Raw genomic sequence first — 19,713 nt, 5'->3', positions numbered from 1 at the left:
GGATTTTATTCAGTTATTTAACAAATAGTTAAGCAGGATGTTGTGTGCTGGGAATTAATCATCAGTCTTTGGAGCCAAGAAATCTCCCCAGATAAAGTGATGTTTAAGTTTTTACCTGGAAAATATGAATAGGAATTCATGAAAGACGGAGTTTTAGGGATGAGAAAAAGTGTTTCAGGAAGAAGAAACAGTAAGAGCAAAGGCCTAGAAAGGCAAGGGAATGAATCCTGTCTCTGTGGAGTTGAAAGTAATTCAGCCTGGTGGGAGCTTGGGACTCAAGGACAGGATGAAAAAGCAAGATCTAGAAATGAGCAATAAACACATCACAAAGGACTTTGAGTACCAATGATAAATTTAAAGGTTTTCCTTAGGTTAAAGTAGAAAGTTTGAAGGTTTATAAGAAGGGAAGTGACAATTAGACTTTAATATGTTTTGATACCTGGTAAAGTGAGTGCCTATGCTTTTATTTTCATTTTTATAGTATGTAATTATTTGCTCTTTATTATTAAATATCTTCTTCCTTACTAAAAAACAAAAACAAAAAAAACCCCCAAAAAACATAAAAACAACATAGGCTATTGCGATGGTTAATTTCATGTGTCAACTCCACTGGGCTATGATGCTCAGATAGTCAAGTGTTATTCTGGATGTTTCTGTGAGGGTGTTTTTTGGATGAGGTTAACATTGAAACCGGTGACTGAGTAAAGCAGATTGCCCTCCATATTGCGGATGGGTCTCATCCAATCAGTTGAAGGCCTGAATAGAAAAAAAGATTGACTTCCTTGAGCAAGAAGAAATTCTGCCAGCAGATGCCCTTTGGACTTGAACTACAACATCAGGTCTTTCCCAGCTTCCAGACTGAGGGCCTTTGCATTTGAATAGCAACTTTAGCCCTTCCCTGAGTCTCCAGCCTGCTAGTCTACCTTTCAAATTTTAGATGTGCCAGCCTCCATAACTGCACGAGAAAATTCCTTAAAATAAATTTCTCTCTACATATACACACATCCTATTGGCTCTGTCTCTCTGTAAAACCCTAACTAACATAGCTGAGAGGGGGAGATTGGAAGCAGGAGGACTCCCAGGCTCTGCATATGCCATGTAGGCTTGGGAAGCTCCCTGAGCATTTGTTTTTCCCTGCCTACTCCACACCAGGGATCTCAGAGAGGCTGTCCTGAGTGCTCCAAGACTGCTCCTGGCATGAGAGCCAGAGCCAGGATCCAGCGTCCTTACTATCTGCCAAAGCTGGACCAGGAAAAACTCCCTTCAAACTGGCAAGATCCCGCCTGTAATTTAATTTTAGATAAAGATTCTTAAACATTTAGAAGTTTTTATTTATTAATCTTCTTGTACTTTGTATGCATCCATAGTTCTGTTTTATCAAGAGAGATTCTTTAAATGTTCAAATGACTTCCTGGCAAGTCGAATGAGAAATGAGAATGAATAAATAAAGAGCTGGCAAGCCACTTCTGAAACGTGCCAACCTCAAATGGATCTATGATCCATCCAAGGGTGTTTTGAAGCGTGGAGAGAAAACTAGGTGTAAAAAGAATCCTTCCATTTTTTTGTCAGGCTTGGTCCACTCAGAGAATGAGAAACGTGAACTCTACCCTGGGCCACTCCTGTACTGATGTTCCAAGAACCCTGATATTTCCCTGCCATGAATCTCACAAAATTTCAGGAGCATTTATTAGCCTGCACATTCAGAAACTCTCTTGATCTCCTGGGAAACTTCTACTGGCCAGGTTTACTCATGTCCAGTTGACCAGTTGACAAGAGAGGCGGGCTTTCTCTCTCTGTGTTGTCTTAGCTATAAAGAAAGTCCAACCTTTACTGCTGAGACATAAATAACAACAACGACATAATCTTCCACACTGAAAAGTATTGCTTTTGTAATTCATAATTTAAAAAAATGAAGACAGAGAAAAGATAATGATATTTAAAGAGAAAGAGAGAAAGAAAGTAGATTTTCAAAATCCTTTGAAAGATGTGTTTAAGTTACTTGATTTCTTTCAACAGCTCTCTGCTCTCACCCAAATAAATTAAGGGGAACATCAAAAATATCTAGAATTTGACAATTCTCAGCTTTTAAAAATAACATTTTAAAAACGTAAACCTATAAACATAAAATGGAAACTTAGGAGTAAACACTTCTCTCTTCTTTTTAATCCCCTAAAGATTTTGGACGTGTTTCTAATTTCACTGTCAAAGATGCTGTATCCCCAAAAGCTAAACTGAGGCTGTGGAATGTATCGGGTAGCAGCTAAGTAAAGGGGTTAAGGGCGTGGGATTTGGAGTTGGCCAGCTCTGGGATGCAATACCAATCATTGCCATTTTGTGTCCTCTGCAACATAGATACGGCAACAGTTCACACCTCACAGAGTTGTTTAGAGAATTGAATTCATATGACATTCTGGGAGGGGAGAGTGTCAGGTGCTGGAAATATTTCTCAGGTTCTTCTTTCCTTCCTCCCTTTATTTCGTCTTGTCCTCTTCCCTTTCTTCCTCCTTCTCTCCTTTCCCAGGACACCAAGGTGGGAGCAGATTCTTCTGCTCATCGCTATGGATTAGTGATTTTCAAACGGTTTTGTTTATCAACCAATAATACTTTTTTTAAAAAAAATATATATGCTAGGTATTTTATTTATTTATTTATTTATTTATTTATTTATTTATTTATTTTTGGCTGTGTTGGGTCTTCGTTTCTGTGCGAGGGCTTCCTCCAGTTGTGGCAAGCGGGGGCCACTCCTCATCGCGGTGCGCAGGCCTCTCACTATCGCGGCCTCTCTTGTTGCAGAGCACAAGCTCCAGATGCGCAGGCTCAGTAGTTGTGGCTCACGGGCCTAGTTGCTCCGCGGCATGTGGGATCCTCCCAGACCAGGGCTCGAACCCGTGTCCCCTGCATTGGCAGGCAGATTTTCAACCACTGTGCCACCAGGGAAGCCCCCAATAATACATTTTATTATTGTGATTAGGATGAAATTTCTTCTTTGCATTTGCAGTTCCCCTCTCCAGCCATTGCTGCTTCATCTCAGAAATTTCTGGATACTTTTTTTTATTAGTTCTTTTTTTTTTTTTTTTTTAATCATCTGTAAACTACACTTATTGTGCTTACTGGGCACTGGGCACATCAGATACAAAAGAGTTGGGATGGGGGCAGGTAAGAACTTAAGAAATTAAACATACACATTAATTTTACCACGAATTCTAACTTCTAGGGAAGTACAAAATTTGTACAAGTTATACTTTATAATGAAATTTTGATGTCTGTCAAAAGGATAAGCTATACATACAATGCAATCAAAATGTTTTAAAATTGTGCTTAATATCACAGAACTACCCTGAAATGGGTTGATAAAATGCCTATACAGCATTATACACATATATTTCTCATTAAAGATTGCTTGTAAAGTACAAACACTTTGACCCCATTGCTGAGAAATCTATGGCTGACAACTGTATGTGCAGTTCCTCTAAGAAACATCGCAGCATTTGTAGCCCATCTCTCCGTTAAACTCCACCTTATTTTAGTTTCACTTCCTATCGAGTTCTCTTCAGAACCGTTTATATTTCTTTTGTCTGATCATCTTCTTCAAGTTTCCTGATTTCATTTTTTAAACAATTTATAGTTTCACGACTTGCTTTTAATCTCTCCTTAAGCTCTGCAATTTCAAAGCTTGGTTTTGTTTTTTTTTTTTTTCTCAGCTTCTAATTTTTCTCTGGTTTTCACTTCAAGTTCTGCAAATTCTGTTTCATGCTTATAGGATCCTAAGGTAAGCTGATGAGATGTTGTTAATAATTGTTGTATCATCGCTGTTGTGTCTTGAAATATCATTTCGTCATAGAGCTCTGAAACCACTGTCTTTTTTCCCAGCATTGCATTGGTGTCTGATTGAAATAGCTTTAATTAATGATACAGGGTTACAGGTCTTTCATTAGGATCAATGAAAAATATTTTGATGACTATTTCGAATTTACCCCAACCTGTTTCAGTAATTTCATATGGAGGCTTAGTAACAACTCTTAAAGAACTGCCATAGCTTTCATGTAATTTAAATTGGATTTTCTTCACATGCTGACATATCCTCATTTCTATATGGTTTTACATATACTGTCCACTGATGGGTGTGCCCATCCTCTTCTCTTTTCTTTCCAAAATATCGAGCAACATTACCATAAAGGATTGGTTTAACGATAGTAACCCCCTTCACTCTCCCGCCGGAGTCAGGCCCAGATTCGGCCATTCTCTTGAACATATTGTCCTACGGAAGAAGCCGGCGCCGCCAGGGAAAGAGACCGGGGCGGCGGACTCGCCGCTCCGCTCAGAGGCCCCGCGCCTCCTGCGCGGTACCAGGAGGAGGGTTTCTGGCCGAAGGAGGACGGGTCAGCAGGGCTCGGGGTGCTGAGGGATCACCAACGCCTCACCGCGGGAGGAGCGTCGCGGAGAGGAGAGCGGTGGAGAGCGGGACCTTTTATTAGTTCTTCACTTTCAGGTTCATTCACTAAATTCCAGTCTACACAGGGTCTTTGGGGAGGTGGAAATGTGTGGGTAGCTTCCCTTGCCCACTGAGTTTGTGCCCATGCTTCATCCCCGGAGGTGACATAGTCTAGGAGAATCTTAGGGCCCATGACCCCCCTCCACCCCATCAGTGACGAAGTGCCCCAGAGCCTCCACCCTCGCCTCCCTTTTCTCCCTTCATTGCTCTCCCAGCAGTTCCTTGCCCCTTCAGGACTCTTTGCTCCTCTCCCAAATCCCTGCTCTGGTGGCTCTGTCTTATACTCAGTCAGGGCCATTTGCCTGCTGAGTGGGCCCAGGAGGTGTTGGGGGAGTAAGGGGCTTCTGCTCTACCGGTAGGAGAGAGACAAAAGCCCTCCGAGTGACTGATCTAAAAGCCAACCAGACTGTTTACCTCGTGAGAACTTCTGCTGGCAATTTTCTGTACCTATTTCTACTAAAAAAGTTTATTTTTTATTTTGAGAGTACACGAAAGTATTTTACTTTCTTACATTTATAAGGTGTCGGCTTCCAGGAAAGGGAAGAAAACTGATCATTCCACCACTACAATGGCATAGAAGCTTGTTCACTCTACACACACTCTCATGGAGCTTGTCATATGCTCCTTCCTCAATCTCGGTGTGAGGATTATGACTCTAAAACCTCAGCATGGATTTTTGGCACAAGAAAGATGAAAGTTTCTGTGTCTCTCCGGCCTTACTGTACCTGCCCATGAAGTAAAAGATTCAGTGCCGTGGGGGCTTCTTGCATTCTCAGATTAATCTGGCATCACTGGGCTTGCAGTTCCTCAAGACGACAACTGGATGGTGCTCAGTAGTGACCGCCTCTTTAGATAGAGCTTGTTTCTCCCCAGTTACCCACAGTCCCCACCACTCCCTATTGTATTACACCAGGCCTATGTTATTTGTCTACAATTTCATTAAGCCCTGTGTACATGTTTGAGCTTCCAAGACATAAGATATATCAATCCTTTAACTAAATTTTGTATCTCATTAGCCTTTTGACTTTCAGACCTGGAACCAATTATTCCCCACCCCCCTTTGGACATCTATTACTAGAAATACTGTATTACTGATCCAATATCAAATTCATGCTGTTGAGTCTCAGCACTTTCTGGGGTGGAGTGACCAAGGACCCACTAGGTCCCAGCAGATGGGAGTGCAGTGATGAATCTAACATCTTAAATGAAGCTGTAGAGGAAAAAAAAACCACATTTCTTTTCTACTCCATGTTCCAGCCTGTTTGATTCTTTCATGGGTCAAAGACTGCCACTCTAGCGGCACACCTGGGCCAGTGCCACGGGCTGGCTTCCTAAGCTTCATTGTACCATCTGCTCCGAGGTCTGCCATTTCCCCAGGTCACTACCGCTGAATGGTATGCAGGTCTCCACTCGCCTGGAACCTGCTGCTTTTCTCCTTCCCAGTCTCAGAGAAAGCATCCCTCCCTCTCTCCTTACCCTGAAAGACACTCATGTTCCTCAGTACCTGTGGGGTGCTAAGCATCATCTCTGAGTATCTTCCATCAGTGTCTCCCTTCTATCCAATACAGATCTCTGAAATGAAAAGATATATATATATATATAAATACTAATGACCTAGTTGGCTACCTGAAACAAAAGGAAGGATCAGAACAGGCACAAATCAAGACCTTGATAAGAAGACCGCCTAAGAAGCCTAATCGTTTGGGGCTTGTCTGGAACTTGTCATCCCATGATCATTCCTTGGTTCTAGGCCATGTGGTGGGGTGATGCTGTAGTAGGTAATGTGCACATTTGGCTAATGCTCTGATACAGAGATCTGAAGAGACAAGAATGTGTTTATTTTGTTGCCGTCTGCTTTAGGATATCAAGGACTGTGGACTGATTGTGTCTCCTGCCATCCCTGAGAATTTTTCTCACTAAACTGGTATTATTCTGGGAGGTGGATCTAACAGTTTACAAAAATACTCTGTATGGGAAATGTCATATGATATTTCATAATTAGAACAAGTTTCAGAAGAGAGCAAGGGTAGTTTCACTTTAGGAAATTATAGTAGTTAGAATATGAGTGGGGGAATTTTCTCGTTGCCAATTGATTAGCTTTTTCGGGGGGAAATATCTGGGAATGTTCTCGTCCCAAGGTAAGTAATAGACCATGACCCCACCTACAGTAGCATTTCCTATTGGCCCTCTCAGCATACCCCGCCCACACAGGCTCATGAACACACATGCACACACACGCACGCACGCACCACCAGTTATATGAACGTGTTTACGGATTTGAGCGTACATGTGTTCTCTCTGCTGGACAGAAATGTTGAAAGTTAGTATGAAGGATAGCAAATGCAAATGGAAGAATTGTACATTTCTAGATGATATGATTTGCAATTTGCAATGTAAGCTGGCATGAACTGGGTCTTCACTATAGGTGAGTTTTTTTCGGTAGTGTCATCCCTTGGTAGCTATAGCTCCTTTTAATCATGACTTTATTGGACAATTTTGCCCTGACAGGCTGCCTTGCTCAGGTGGACAGAGTCTATGAGGTGCTATTTGGACATTCGAAAGTCAATAAGAGTGAAAGACACTAGGCTTGTCCCCAACTAATTAGCTGGCCTCAGGAGAGTTCCCATGCATTTGAGAGCTTCCATATAATCCAAGAGGGTAGGAGCCTTGTGAGCCTAAGCGCTAATTTTCCACTAGCATTACAAGGTCTGGCAGATGGCAGGCTCTCAGCAAATGTTTCTTGGGAAATGACCAAAATGAATGAGAACTGAACATGCCTGGGCACCCACTTTTAATGATGAGGTGGAATTTGCAAGGAATTGCGGGTGAGTCCAGGCTGGGTAGGAATCCAAGTTCTTCTACTCTCACGGGCAAGGTACTTATTCTTTCTGATCTTGAATTTCTGCTACTCTTAGGAATATGGTAAGGATTAAGTAAGTATTCAATTCACAAAGTACTTAGTGTAACGTCTTCAGAGGATATATGTAGAATGTTAAATGAATCACGTTTGTCATATATTTTCATGATTGAAGCCAAGTTCTTAATTAATTACCCATAAGTATATAACCTAAGAGAACATTTAATAATTACTATGACGTTTTAGGTATCATGATAGAATTCGTGATAAAACATGCTGAATATTCTAGTAACGATTATAATTAATAATAGCAACACTACTGTTGTTGCTATTATCTACTGTCATCTACTGTTTACACACCACTTAACGTGTTTGTACTATGCTAAGGACTTCTTACGGGTTATTTCATTTCAACTATACAACAGTTCTATGAAGGAGGTACAATTATATTTTTTTCTTCAGATAAGAAAAATGAGAGGCGGATGGATTAGATAGCTGCGCAATCATACACCTAATATGTGACAAATCAGAGCTCAAACTCAAGTCTGCCCTAGAGCCCATCCCAAGTTCCCAAATTTTTATTGCTTTTTAGAAAAGCTATAATCCTACAATCTAACTCATAGTCATAGATCAAAAAAATTCTGAACTCAATGAAACCACTTATACACACATCGTTTTAAGTTTTATTTATACTTCTTAGTTCAAGAATTACACACTAGCCAACATTATTATATATTTACATGCTGAAAGTGGCTGTAATGTTTAAATCCAAGAAAATAATTCTTATGTGCTACGCATTTATAACCCTCATTTGTTACTATCTCATGTATCCCAGAGATTGTAGTAGTCCTGTTTTTTAGAAAGACATGAAAATAGATGCAATGATATCCACTTGTGTTTTGCATTTTCTAGCCATTGGAAAATGTGCATTATGTGCATATTAAGAAAGGCTACAAGGTAATTAGTAAGGCTGATAATCACTACATTGTGAAGAAACTAGAATATCACTTTTTATAAAAGGACAATTCAAAACTGTGCAGGGACAATATTCATAACAGAACTATTTAAACACCCATGCAAATAAAAACTTTAAAATGTTATGGAATTTAAATTATTTTCAACTTTGAATTAATATGTTTAAAATGACCACTGAACTCAAATTACTGAACTAAAAAGAGAAAGATACAAGCTGATGAAACTGTCAACTTGCTTCAGATGGTGCCAGGACACACATATGGGCATCAGAATAATGACATGTGACAGGAAAGAGACATTTGGTTTTAAAGTTAAAAAAACACAAAGATTTGTTCTTCATTTTGGATCACATTTACCTTTTTCACAAAACAAATTCTCAAAGCAAATTAAAGCCCGATGTCAGCGTTTTGCATTCATCTATGGATTTACAGAAATGTTTTACTTCAATTTGCAAATAACTAATAGATATTTAAGTGTTTTTTTTTTCTTAAATGACTTGTTTAGTGTGGTATCTTAATTAGCATTCTGTTGGCTCCTTACTACTTTTTACAATGTTCCTAGTGTATGTGGAAAATATTTTTTAAACCTTTGGTGTGAAGCAGTGTCTTTTTTTCCCATTTTCCCTCATTTTTTCTTTTTCCTTTCCTTATTTATTTTTTAATAATTCTGGAGTCTTTGGTTAAAAGGAACAATACTACCTAAGGACAAAATGCTATTATTAAAAAAAAGGTCTTCTCTATGTATTATGTGTAACACATTTCTGGAGCAGGTATGAATAGTAAGCATTTTTATTTCCTCAAGTGCCATCAATATAAACCTTTACTCTTTGAAAATTGAGATTTAAGTTATGATCTTTGATTTCTTAAACTCTTACATATAAAAACTTCTATCAAGTAATCAATGATCATTTCTGCTTTTCCCAGTTGCCATTTCTAAGGCTATCTCTTGGTTGTTTCATCGACTACATAAACACTATAGTATTTCCCATAGAAGGGGCAAGAGTGGGAATGACTGAGCTGGCAAGTAAAAGAGTATGTGTGTTGTGTGTGTGTGTGTGTGTGTCTGTGTGTCTGTGTGATAGCAAATTGAAACCCTTCTGTCTGGGATCCCAAACCATTTATGCAAAAGGATGTTTAAATTTCTCTGCTGGGGCTGCAGCAACTGTACTTAGTAAAAAATAAATAAAAATTAAGGAAAAAAAACCTAAACAATTATTTGTATCTATCGACTATTCATTTACAGCATGTTTAATTATTTACATAATAACACATCAACTTAAGTCATAAACAGAATTAGCGTGTTACCTTACCATAAAATACAAATTAGAAGTTAAAAATATTTAAGAAATCTGTTTTAATATTTACACACGTTCAGTGAAAGTTATGGTTGCTCACATTACATGGACTCTGTATACTCAGCAAAATGGCATGATTGCTACAGTTGAGAGTATCTGCCCTAACCAACATGGTGGGGTTTAGTTATTTTTTTTTCCTCCTCCTAGGAGGAATTTTTTTTTTTTTTATCATTTTGTGTTTTCTTAAGACATTTTTCTTTTTAAATCACCAATGGACAATGTTATTTGTTTCCTTGAAAAAGAGAATAAGTAGACAAGCAATGTGAGAACTAGTTAATTTCCATGTTCTGAGGTACAGTACTATTGTAGTGTCAAACTGTGCAGTGGTTCATAAGAACTGTAGGCATTGATTCGCTGATAGAGAAATGCTCAGTACCCTGTATTACTTGTTTCAATATGTTGATTTGTCAGTTGCCAAATGAAAAATATTCATACACTGATTTAATGAAGGAAATAAAACATATTAGCTTATTCCTTTTGTTTTCCAACATATGAATGCATATATATGTATGTATGTTTACATGGATCTATATATACACATATATACATGTAGATATGTTGTAGACCTGTTTGTTGGCTGTTTTTGTTATTGAATATGACTTTAATCATAAAATTGGACAACAGTTACCTATAGAAAATGGAAATTGTCTTAGTTGCCAATTTAATGCGGGTCTTGATTAAAATAAATGTGACTCATTTCCCCATTATGCATTCCACTGAACTTTCTCTATGCATTGTGCTTTTGTAAGCTGACAGATTTTTTTGTGTTCCTAATGCTAGAATGTAAAGTCTTCCGGTTCCTAAACCATTTTTATTATTATTATTATTTTTTCACTTAGCACTGCTTTTGAAGAAATGAGAAAAGGTCTAGATGGCACTGCTTAAATCTTTTCCCGTTATTGAATTGCAGTACAAAGAATTGTAACATTCCTTATGCAAACACATGATTATGTTGCATGAGTTTTCAGTTCTGAAAATGCATTTCATACCTACTAGCAGTCATGTACAATATATATACAGATTGAGATCAAAGATTTCATTTAGACTGTGCATTTTAGAGTCAGAATTTGCCTATGAATTTCACAAAGACGAAAAACACCTTAATTGCTGGCTATCTGGCTGTTTTTTTACCAAAAGAAAAACTATACATATATGTATAAACTGATAGTAATACCATATCAGAATTGCCAAAACACACTTTTGTGGTCCTTAAATTTAAACACTGGATATCAAGCTGACTGGTCTTTTTGAAGACTTAAAGATCTAGCACCCCTCCCTGGCCCTCCCCCAATTTGGTGACTAAAATCCAATTCAAATACAATAAAAATACAGTTTAAGAATAAATTCTATATCTACTGTTATCTCTGGGCAGGATGAGGCAGTTTTTTCTACCTACATGGTTACTGAATGCCAATATATGGATTTCGCTCTAGGGCTTCTGTTTCAAGGTCCCATCTTCTCCTTTTCCCTAGATTTTCCTTATCACTGCAGGCGGAAATGAATCCCTGGTCATATGCTTTTGAGGCTCATGTTGCAAAGCTGCTTCTGTCCACTTTGATCTAGATTTCTCTGTTGACTTCCCTGGACATCAAAATTTTGTTGTAACCATAATGACAATATGAAGGATTTTTATGGCTTTTATGATAATTGCAATTAAGAGCCCACTTTTAGATTGGAGCTCTGAGTTGTCTCTAGAAAAACCTTTCCAGAATGGCATTTTGGAGTTGTACACCTGAGTTGTCAATATGCTCCTTCCTGATATATGCTACTCAAACTTTAAGCCCTAGTGACAAGGGGCAGGCACTTTTATTAGCGTGATGTCCCAAAATGATTGCCCAGGGGAAAGTGTGTCCCCGGAGAAACTTGAGGACTCTCTGCTCTGAGCCCAGGGGCAGTATGTAGGTTGGATTCTGCCCAAAGATCATACTCAGAGGTGTTCAAGTGTATAATCAAAAAAATAAGGGCCAGAGTTCCCTATGCTGGTGAAAAAAAATATCATCCCATTTGGGGGGGGGCAAATTCAGAAAGCTGGATGCTAAACCTTTTTTTTTCCTCTAATAGTGGAAATAGAAGGGCAGCAGGACTCCATCATATTTGAAGCTGCTGAATCATCAGGGAAAGAAAACATACATTTTATCCACAGGCAGATACTGGTCTTGGCTACTATGCACAATTAGGGATGTTACTCTGAAAAGAAGTGTTTATTTTTTAAATAGAAATAGCAAAGTCATCCTCCAAGAAAAAGTTCAATCAAATGAAACTCTAAGGAAAAATGAGCAATTCACTATTTTCTCCGAGAAATGCAAAATACGAACCGCACACTGACAGAATAAAATATATTAGCTTATTCTCTTTCCTGTCCAACATATGAATGCATATATCCAATTAGTATAGAAAGAAGCACAATGACATAATTTAAAAATTGAATAAAAACAATACATCGTGCCTGCCTGATTATGTTATATATTTTTCTGCAGTATCAACTGAGGCTCATAACATTCACCATGTTAATGTTATTCTGTTTTGCATGACTTTTCCTATTTTCTTTGATTAGGCAGGTTGCAACATACACAATGAAATCACCCTTAAAAAAATCAAACCCAGCAAACCTACAAAGTAACCCTACTTGTGCACATAATCTTTGAAGTACTGTTTGCTATGAAAGATACAAAGGTGAACTTCACTGCACACAAGGAAACATAGTTCTCTCGAAAGCTCTCCAAAGCCTTACTTTGTCTGTCTCTTAAGAATATAATCAGAATTTCAGAAGCAAGAAAAGTTGGAAAAGACCATTAATCCTCTAAAGAAATGAACAAATCCTTCCTTTGAAATAACCTATTAAATTCAGAAATAAACTGTAGGAAAATGTTGTAGAGACAGCTGACACTGTCTGAGAAAAGCATCCTGTTTGCTAGCTCTGTCTGTGCTTTATATTCATATATTGGGATGACTCCCAGTGTAACCTAAGATGCTTCTAATTCCACTAACTTTTCTATTTGGGGGTTGTCTTTTTATTAGATAAACTATAAAAACCTCTCTAGGTATGCTGTCAAAAGCTTGTGAGGTTGGAGGAAAAAAATGTCTCCCGCTCTACCTTTCGCCACTGAACACAGTATGTGTGGACCAGATGCTGCAAGGGGCTGATAAGGGTCATGCTGCTCACTTGCTTTAATTTTGTTACAACAGCTGTTTCTGGATTTTCCACTCTGCTCTGGGTTATTAACTCTTAGTTTAACGACCTCGGAAATAGCCTTTTAGAAAAATTTCTTTGGCCCCCATGCATGAAAACGTTCAGAAGTCTCCCCTTCTCTAAATGTCAAAGTGGAAGATGTTGGAGTTGATTCCTATGCTCAAGCAAACAGAGCCTGGCCAAAATGGTTTCCTGAGTCTCTGTCCTGACTCTCCCTATCCTGTTTGAACTACATGAGAACCTTCTACAATCCAGTGGGAATTAACTTCCCATGGCACCATTATCACCTTAATAAGACAGGCATAGACCATCTTCAGTCAGCATGTCTGCGTGGCACGGCAGATCACATGCCAACCTTAGGAAGGAAGATGGGAAGTATCTGGGTATGACCGCTTCTCTGCAAAATGACTGATGACGCTATTGACCCTTCTAGAGTATCTTCTAAATGACTGCCCTCCATATAGGCTGTATACTAAGCAGATAAAGTGGGACACTCAGACTCAGTCTTGCCAGCATGTGTACAAATCACTTGCATTTTAACTGGAAAACCACAGGGACCTTAGTGTATTCATGACTTAGCAGAAGCAACCCAAATGGTATGAAATGGACCACAGGATAGGCCAGCAACTAAGGTATTTTAGCATCACTTTTGTCCTGGAGTGATGTGTTTTCCAAGTTCTACTTCAGGCTGTACAACTGGTTTGAGGAGGAATCTAGTCCTTGCTTCCCATGGGAGGCTATGTTTTAGTTCACATAGTAAAGCCAATAGACGATGTTGAAGAAGGAAAAAACCACTGGGAAGAATATGCGGGACCACCGATCTATGGCATTCACATCAGTCAAGTCGGGGATGGTGATTTTCAGTTGGGAGGCGCGTCTCCGCAGGCGGCTTTTCTTCTGTGCCACGTGCCGTTCCAGGGCATTTCGGCCAAAACTATGCCTGGGTAACCCGGCTTTCCGATACTGGATGCTGGAGGCATCGCAGGCCAGCATTGTGCTCCTGGGGTCTCCAAGTCCCAGCACAGCCTCGGAAGTGGCCATTTCATTTTTTATCTCAAGAGTGCTCAGTAATATGTTCTCATGGGGGTCCATCTGGAAAGGAGAAGAACCAAACAAGACTTTCAAAATAATAAGCCTTTACTGGTGATTATTACACAAGGCACTATGATATGTAGTTTAGAAATTTATCATAGTGGTTAAGAGAACTGGATTTGCAGTGACATGATCTAAATTTGAATCGTGGCTCTGCAACTATCACCTATGTGAGTTTCAGCTTCTTCATTTATTAAATGGTATAATAATCCAACCCTAGAGGACGGCTGTAATGACGTAAAGGTATAATAGATTGTTGCGAGTATCATTTTCATGATTTCTACTTAGAGCATGCAGAGAAATGGAAAGCATGACCCCCGTTTAAAGAATTTACAGTCTTAATTACAACTACCTAAAAAATTAAACTGAACTAGGTATGAAATAGCATTAGAGGATGAATTACTGAATTGTGCTCAAAATAGAAGCCTAACTACAGATGAATTCATGATAAAACTAGAATTAAAAACAGTAGGTAAGGAGAGGTCTTCAAGATGGCAGAGGAGAAAGACATGGAGATCACCTTCCTCCCCACAAATACATCAGAAATACATCTATGTGTGGAACAACTCCTAGAGAACACCTACTAAATGCTGGCAGAAGACTGCAGACTTCCCAAAAGGGTCTTAGTGCCCCAGCCGGGGGTCAGCACTGTGTCTCTGAGGTGGGAGAGCTAAGATCAGGACACTGGTCCACCAGAGACCTCCAGGCTCCACGTAATATCAAATGGTGAAAGCTCTCCCAGAGATCTCCATCTCAATGCTAAGACCCAGCTCCACTCAAGGACCAGCAAGCTACAGTGCTGGACACCCTATGCCAAACAACTAGCAAGACAGGAACACAACCCCACCCATTAGAAGAGAGGCTTCCTAAAATCATAATAAGGTCACAGACACCCCAAAACACACCACCAGATGTGATACTGCCCGCCAGAAAGACAAGATCCAGCCTCATCCACCAGAACACAGGCACCAGTCCCCTCCACCAGGAAGCCTACACAACCCACTGAACCTACCTTAGATACTGGGGGCAGACACCAAAAACAACGGGAACTAAGAACCTGCAGCCTGTGAAAAGGAGACCCCAAACACAGTAAGTTAAGCAAAATGAGAAGACAGAGAAACACACAACAGATGAAGGAGCAAGGTAAAAACCCACCAGACCAAACAAATGAAGAGGAAATAGGCAGTCTACCTGAAAAAGAATTCAGAGCAATGATAGTAAAGATGATCCAAAATCTTGGAAATAGAATGCAGGAAATACAAGAAACGTTTAACAAGGACCTAGAAGAACTAAAGAGCAAATAAACAATGATGAACAACACAATACATGCAATTAAAAATTCTCTAGAAGGAATCAATAACAGAATAACTGAGGCAGAAGAACGGATAAGTGATCTGGAAGATAAAATAGGGGAAATAACTACCACAGATCAGAATAAAGAAAAAAGAATGAAAAGAATTGAGGACAGTCTCAGAAACCTCTGGGACAACATTAAACCCACCAATATTCAAAATATAGGGGTCCCAGAGGAAGAAGAGAAAAAGAAAGGGACTGAGAAAATATTTGAAGAGATTATAGTTAAATACTTCCCTAATATGGGAAAAGAAACAGTTAATCCTGTCCAGGAAGCGCAGAGAATCCTATTCAGGAAAAATCCAAGGAGAAACATGCCAAGAAACATTAATCAAACTATCAGAAATTAAATACAAAGAAAAAATATTAAAAGCAGCAAGGGAAAAACAACAAATAACATACAAGGGAATCCCCATGAGGTTAACAGCTGATCTTTCAGCAGAAACTCTGCAAGCTAGAAGGGAGTGGCAGGACATATTTAAAGTGATGAAGGAGAAAAACCTACAATCAACACTACTCTACCCAGCAAGGATCTCATTCAGATTTGACAGAGAAATTAAAACCTTTACAGACAAGCAAAAGCTAAGAGAATTCAGCACCACCAAACCAGCTTTACAACAAATGCTAAAGGAACTTCCCTAGACAGGAAACACAGGAGAAGGAAATATCTACAGTAACAAACCCAAAACAATTAAGAAAATGGTAATAGGAACATACATATCAATAACTACCTTAAATGTAAATGGATTAAATGCTCCAACCAAAAGATGTAGACTGGTTGAATGGATACAAAAACAAGGCCTGTATATATGCTGCCTACAAGAGACCCACTTCAGACCCAGGGACACATACAGGCTGAAAGTGAGGGGATGGAAAAAGACATTCCACGCAAATGGAATTCAAAAGAAAGCTGGAGTAGCAATTCTCATATCAGACAAAATAGACTTTAAAATAAAGACTATTACAAGAGACAAAGAACAACACTACATAATGATCAAGGGATCAATACAAAAAGAAGATATAACAATTGTAAATATTTATGCACACAACATAGGAACACCTCAATACATAAGGCAAAAGCTAACAGCCATAAAAGGGGAAATTGACAGTAACACATTCATAGAAGGGGACTTTAACACCCCACTTTCACCAATGCACACATCATCCAAAATTAAAATAAATAAGAAAACACAAGATTTAAATGATACATTAAACAAGATGGACTTAATTGATATTTATAGGACATTCCATCCAAAAACAACAGAATACACTTTCTTCTCAAGTGCTCGTGGAACATTCTCCAGGATAGATCATATCATGGGTCACAAATCAAGCCTTGGTAAATTTAAGAAAATTGAAATCATATCAAGTATCTTTTCGACCACAACGCTATGAGACTAGATATCCATTAGAGGAAAAAATCAGTAAATATACAAACACGTAAAAGCTAAACAATACACTACTAAATAACCAAGAGATCACTGAAGAAATCAAAAAACACCTAGAGACAAATGACAATGAAAACTCGACGATCCAAAACCTATGGGATGCAGCAAAAGCAGTTCTAAGAGGGAAGTTTATAGCAATACAAGACTACCTCAAGAAACAAGAAAAATCGCCAATAAACAATCTAACCTGACACCTAAAGGAACTAGGGAAAGAACAAACAAAATCCAAAGTTAGTAGAAGAGAAGAAATCATAAAGATCAGAGCAGAAATAAATGAAATAGAAACAAAGAAAACAATAGCAAAGATCAATAAAACTAAAAGCTGGTTCTTTGAGAAGACAAACAAAATTGATAAACCATTAGCCAGACTCATCAAGAAAAGGAGACAGAGGACTCAAATCAATAAAATTAGAAATGAAAAAGGAGAAGTAACAACTGACACTGCAGAAATACAAAGGATCATGAGAGATTACTACAAGCAACTATATTCCAATAAAATGGACAACCTGGAAGAAATGGACAAATTCTTAGAAATGCACAACCTTCCGAGACTGAACCAGGAAGAAATAGAAAATAGAAACAGACGAAACACAAGCACTGAAATTGAGACTGTGATTAAAAATCTTCCAACAAATGGAAGCCCAGGACCAGATGGCTTCACAGGTGAATTCTATCAAACATTTAGAGAAGAGTTAACACCTATCCTTCTCAAACTCTTCGAAAATATAGCAGAATACTCCCAAACTCACTCTACGAGGCCACCGTCACCCTGATACCAAAACCAGACAAAGATGTCACAAAGAAAGAAAACTAGAGGCCAATATCACTGATGAACATAGATGCAAAAATCCTCAACAAAATACTGGCAAACAGAATCCAACAGCACATTAAAAGGATCATACACCACGATCAAGTGGGGTTTATCCCAGGAATGCAAGCATTCTTCAATATACACAAATCAAGCAATGATACACCATATTAACAAACTGAAGGATAAAAACCATATGATCATCTCAATAGATGCAGAAAAAGCTTTTGACAAAATTCATTTATGATAAAAACCCTCCAGAAAGTAGGCGTAGAAGGAACTTACCTCAACATAATAAAGGCCATATATGACAAACCTACAGCCAACGTCATTCTTAATGGTGAAAAACTGAAACCATTTCCTGTAAGATCAGGAACAAGACAAGGTTGTCCACTCTTACCACTATTATTCAACATAGTTTTGGAAGTTTTAGCCACAGCAATCAGAGAAGAAAAAGAAATAAAAGGAATCAAAATCGGAAAAGAAGAAGTAAAGGTGTCACTGTTTGCAGATGACATAATACTATACATAGAGAATCCTAAAGATGCTACTTGAAAACTACTAGAGCTAATCAATGAATTTGGTAAAGTAGTAGGATACTAAATAAATTCACAGAAATCTCTTGCATTCCTATACACTAATGATGAAAAATCTGAAAGAGAAAATAAGGAAACACTCCCCTTTACCACTGCAGCAAAAAGAATAAAATACCTAGGAATAAACCTACCTAAGGAGACAAAAGACCTGTATGCAGAAAACTATATACTTCTGCATGCAGAAAACTATATAAGACACTGATGAAAGAAATTAAAGATGATACAAACAGATGGAGAGATATACCACGTTCTTGGATCGGAAGAATCAACATTGTGAAAATGACTACACTACCCAAAGCAATCTACATTTTCAATGCAATCCCTATCAAACTACCAATGGCATTTTTCACAGAGCTAGGACAAAACATTTCACAATTTGTATGGAAACACAAAAGACCCCAAATAGCCAAAACAATCTTGAGAAAGAAAAACAGAGCTGGAGGAATCAGGCTCCCGGACTTCAGACTATACTACAAAGCTACAGTCATCAAGATGGTATGGTACTGGCACAAAACCAGAAATATAGATCAATGGAACCGGATAGAAAGCCCAGAGATAAACCCACACACATATGGTCACCTTATCCTTGATAAAAGAGGAGAGACTATACAATGGAGAAAAGACAGCCTCTTCAATAAGTGGTGCTGGGAAAACTGGACAGCTACAAGTAAAAGCATGAAATTAGAACACTCCTTAACACCATACACAAAAATAAACTCAAAATGGATTAAAGACCTAAATGTAAGGGCAGACACTATAAAACTCTTAGAGGAAAACATAGGCAGAACACTCTATGACATACATCACAGCAAAATCCTTTTTGACCCCACATCCTAGAGAAATGGAAATTAAAACAAAAATAAACAAATGGGACCTAATGAAACTTAAAAGCTTTTGCACACCAAAGGAAAACGTAAACAAGATGAAAAGACAACCCTCAGAATGGGAGAAAATATTTGCAAACGAAGCAACTGACAAAGGATTAATCTCCAAAATTTACAAGCAGCTCATGCAGCTCAATATCAAGAAAACAAATAACCCAATCCAAAAATGGGCAGAAGACCTAAAGAGACCTTTCTCCAAAGAAGATATATAGATTGCCAACAAACACATGAAAGGATGCTCAAAATCACTAATCATTAGAGAAATGCAAATCAAAACTACAATGAGGTATCAACTCACACCAGTCAGAATGGCCATCATCAAAAAGTCTACAAACAATAAATGCTGGAGAGGGTGTGGAGAAAAGGGAACCCTCTTGCACTGTTGCTGGGAATGTAGATTGATACAGCGACTATGGAGAACAGTATGGAGGTTCCTTAAAAAACTAAAAATAGAACTACCATATGACCCAGCAATCCCACTACTGGCCATATACCCTGAGAAAACCATAGTTCAAAAAGAGTCATGTACCACAATGTTCATTGCAGCTCTGTTTACGATAGCCAGGACATGGAAGCAACCTAAGTGTCCATCGACAGAGGAATGGATAAGGAAGATGTGGCACATATATATACAATGGAATATTACTCAGCCATAATAAGAAAC

General features: G+C 38.5%; 1 protein-coding gene and 1 pseudogene across 1 annotated transcript in view; both read right to left on the bottom strand.

The window, feature by feature from the left end:
* Positions 1 to 3,546: 3,546 nt before the first annotated feature.
* On the bottom strand, positions 3,547 to 4,292 carry LOC118893020 (annotated as a pseudogene).
* Positions 4,293 to 10,180: 5,888 nt separating this feature from the next.
* Positions 10,181 to 19,713, bottom strand: part of GABRB2 (gamma-aminobutyric acid type A receptor subunit beta2) — a 294,699-nt gene continuing 285,166 nt past the window's right edge. Inside the window, 1 exon segment of the mRNA XM_036848457.1 lies at positions 10,181 to 13,960. Coding sequence (XP_036704352.1) covers positions 13,613 to 13,960 — 348 coding nt within the window. The 3' untranslated portion in view covers positions 10,181 to 13,612.

The sequence above is a fragment of the Balaenoptera musculus genome, chromosome 3, assembly GCF_009873245.2.
Source record: "Balaenoptera musculus isolate JJ_BM4_2016_0621 chromosome 3, mBalMus1.pri.v3, whole genome shotgun sequence".
NCBI classification, from domain to species: domain Eukaryota; kingdom Metazoa; phylum Chordata; class Mammalia; order Artiodactyla; family Balaenopteridae; genus Balaenoptera; species Balaenoptera musculus.
This window is presented reverse-complemented; position numbering and strand designations above follow the sequence as displayed.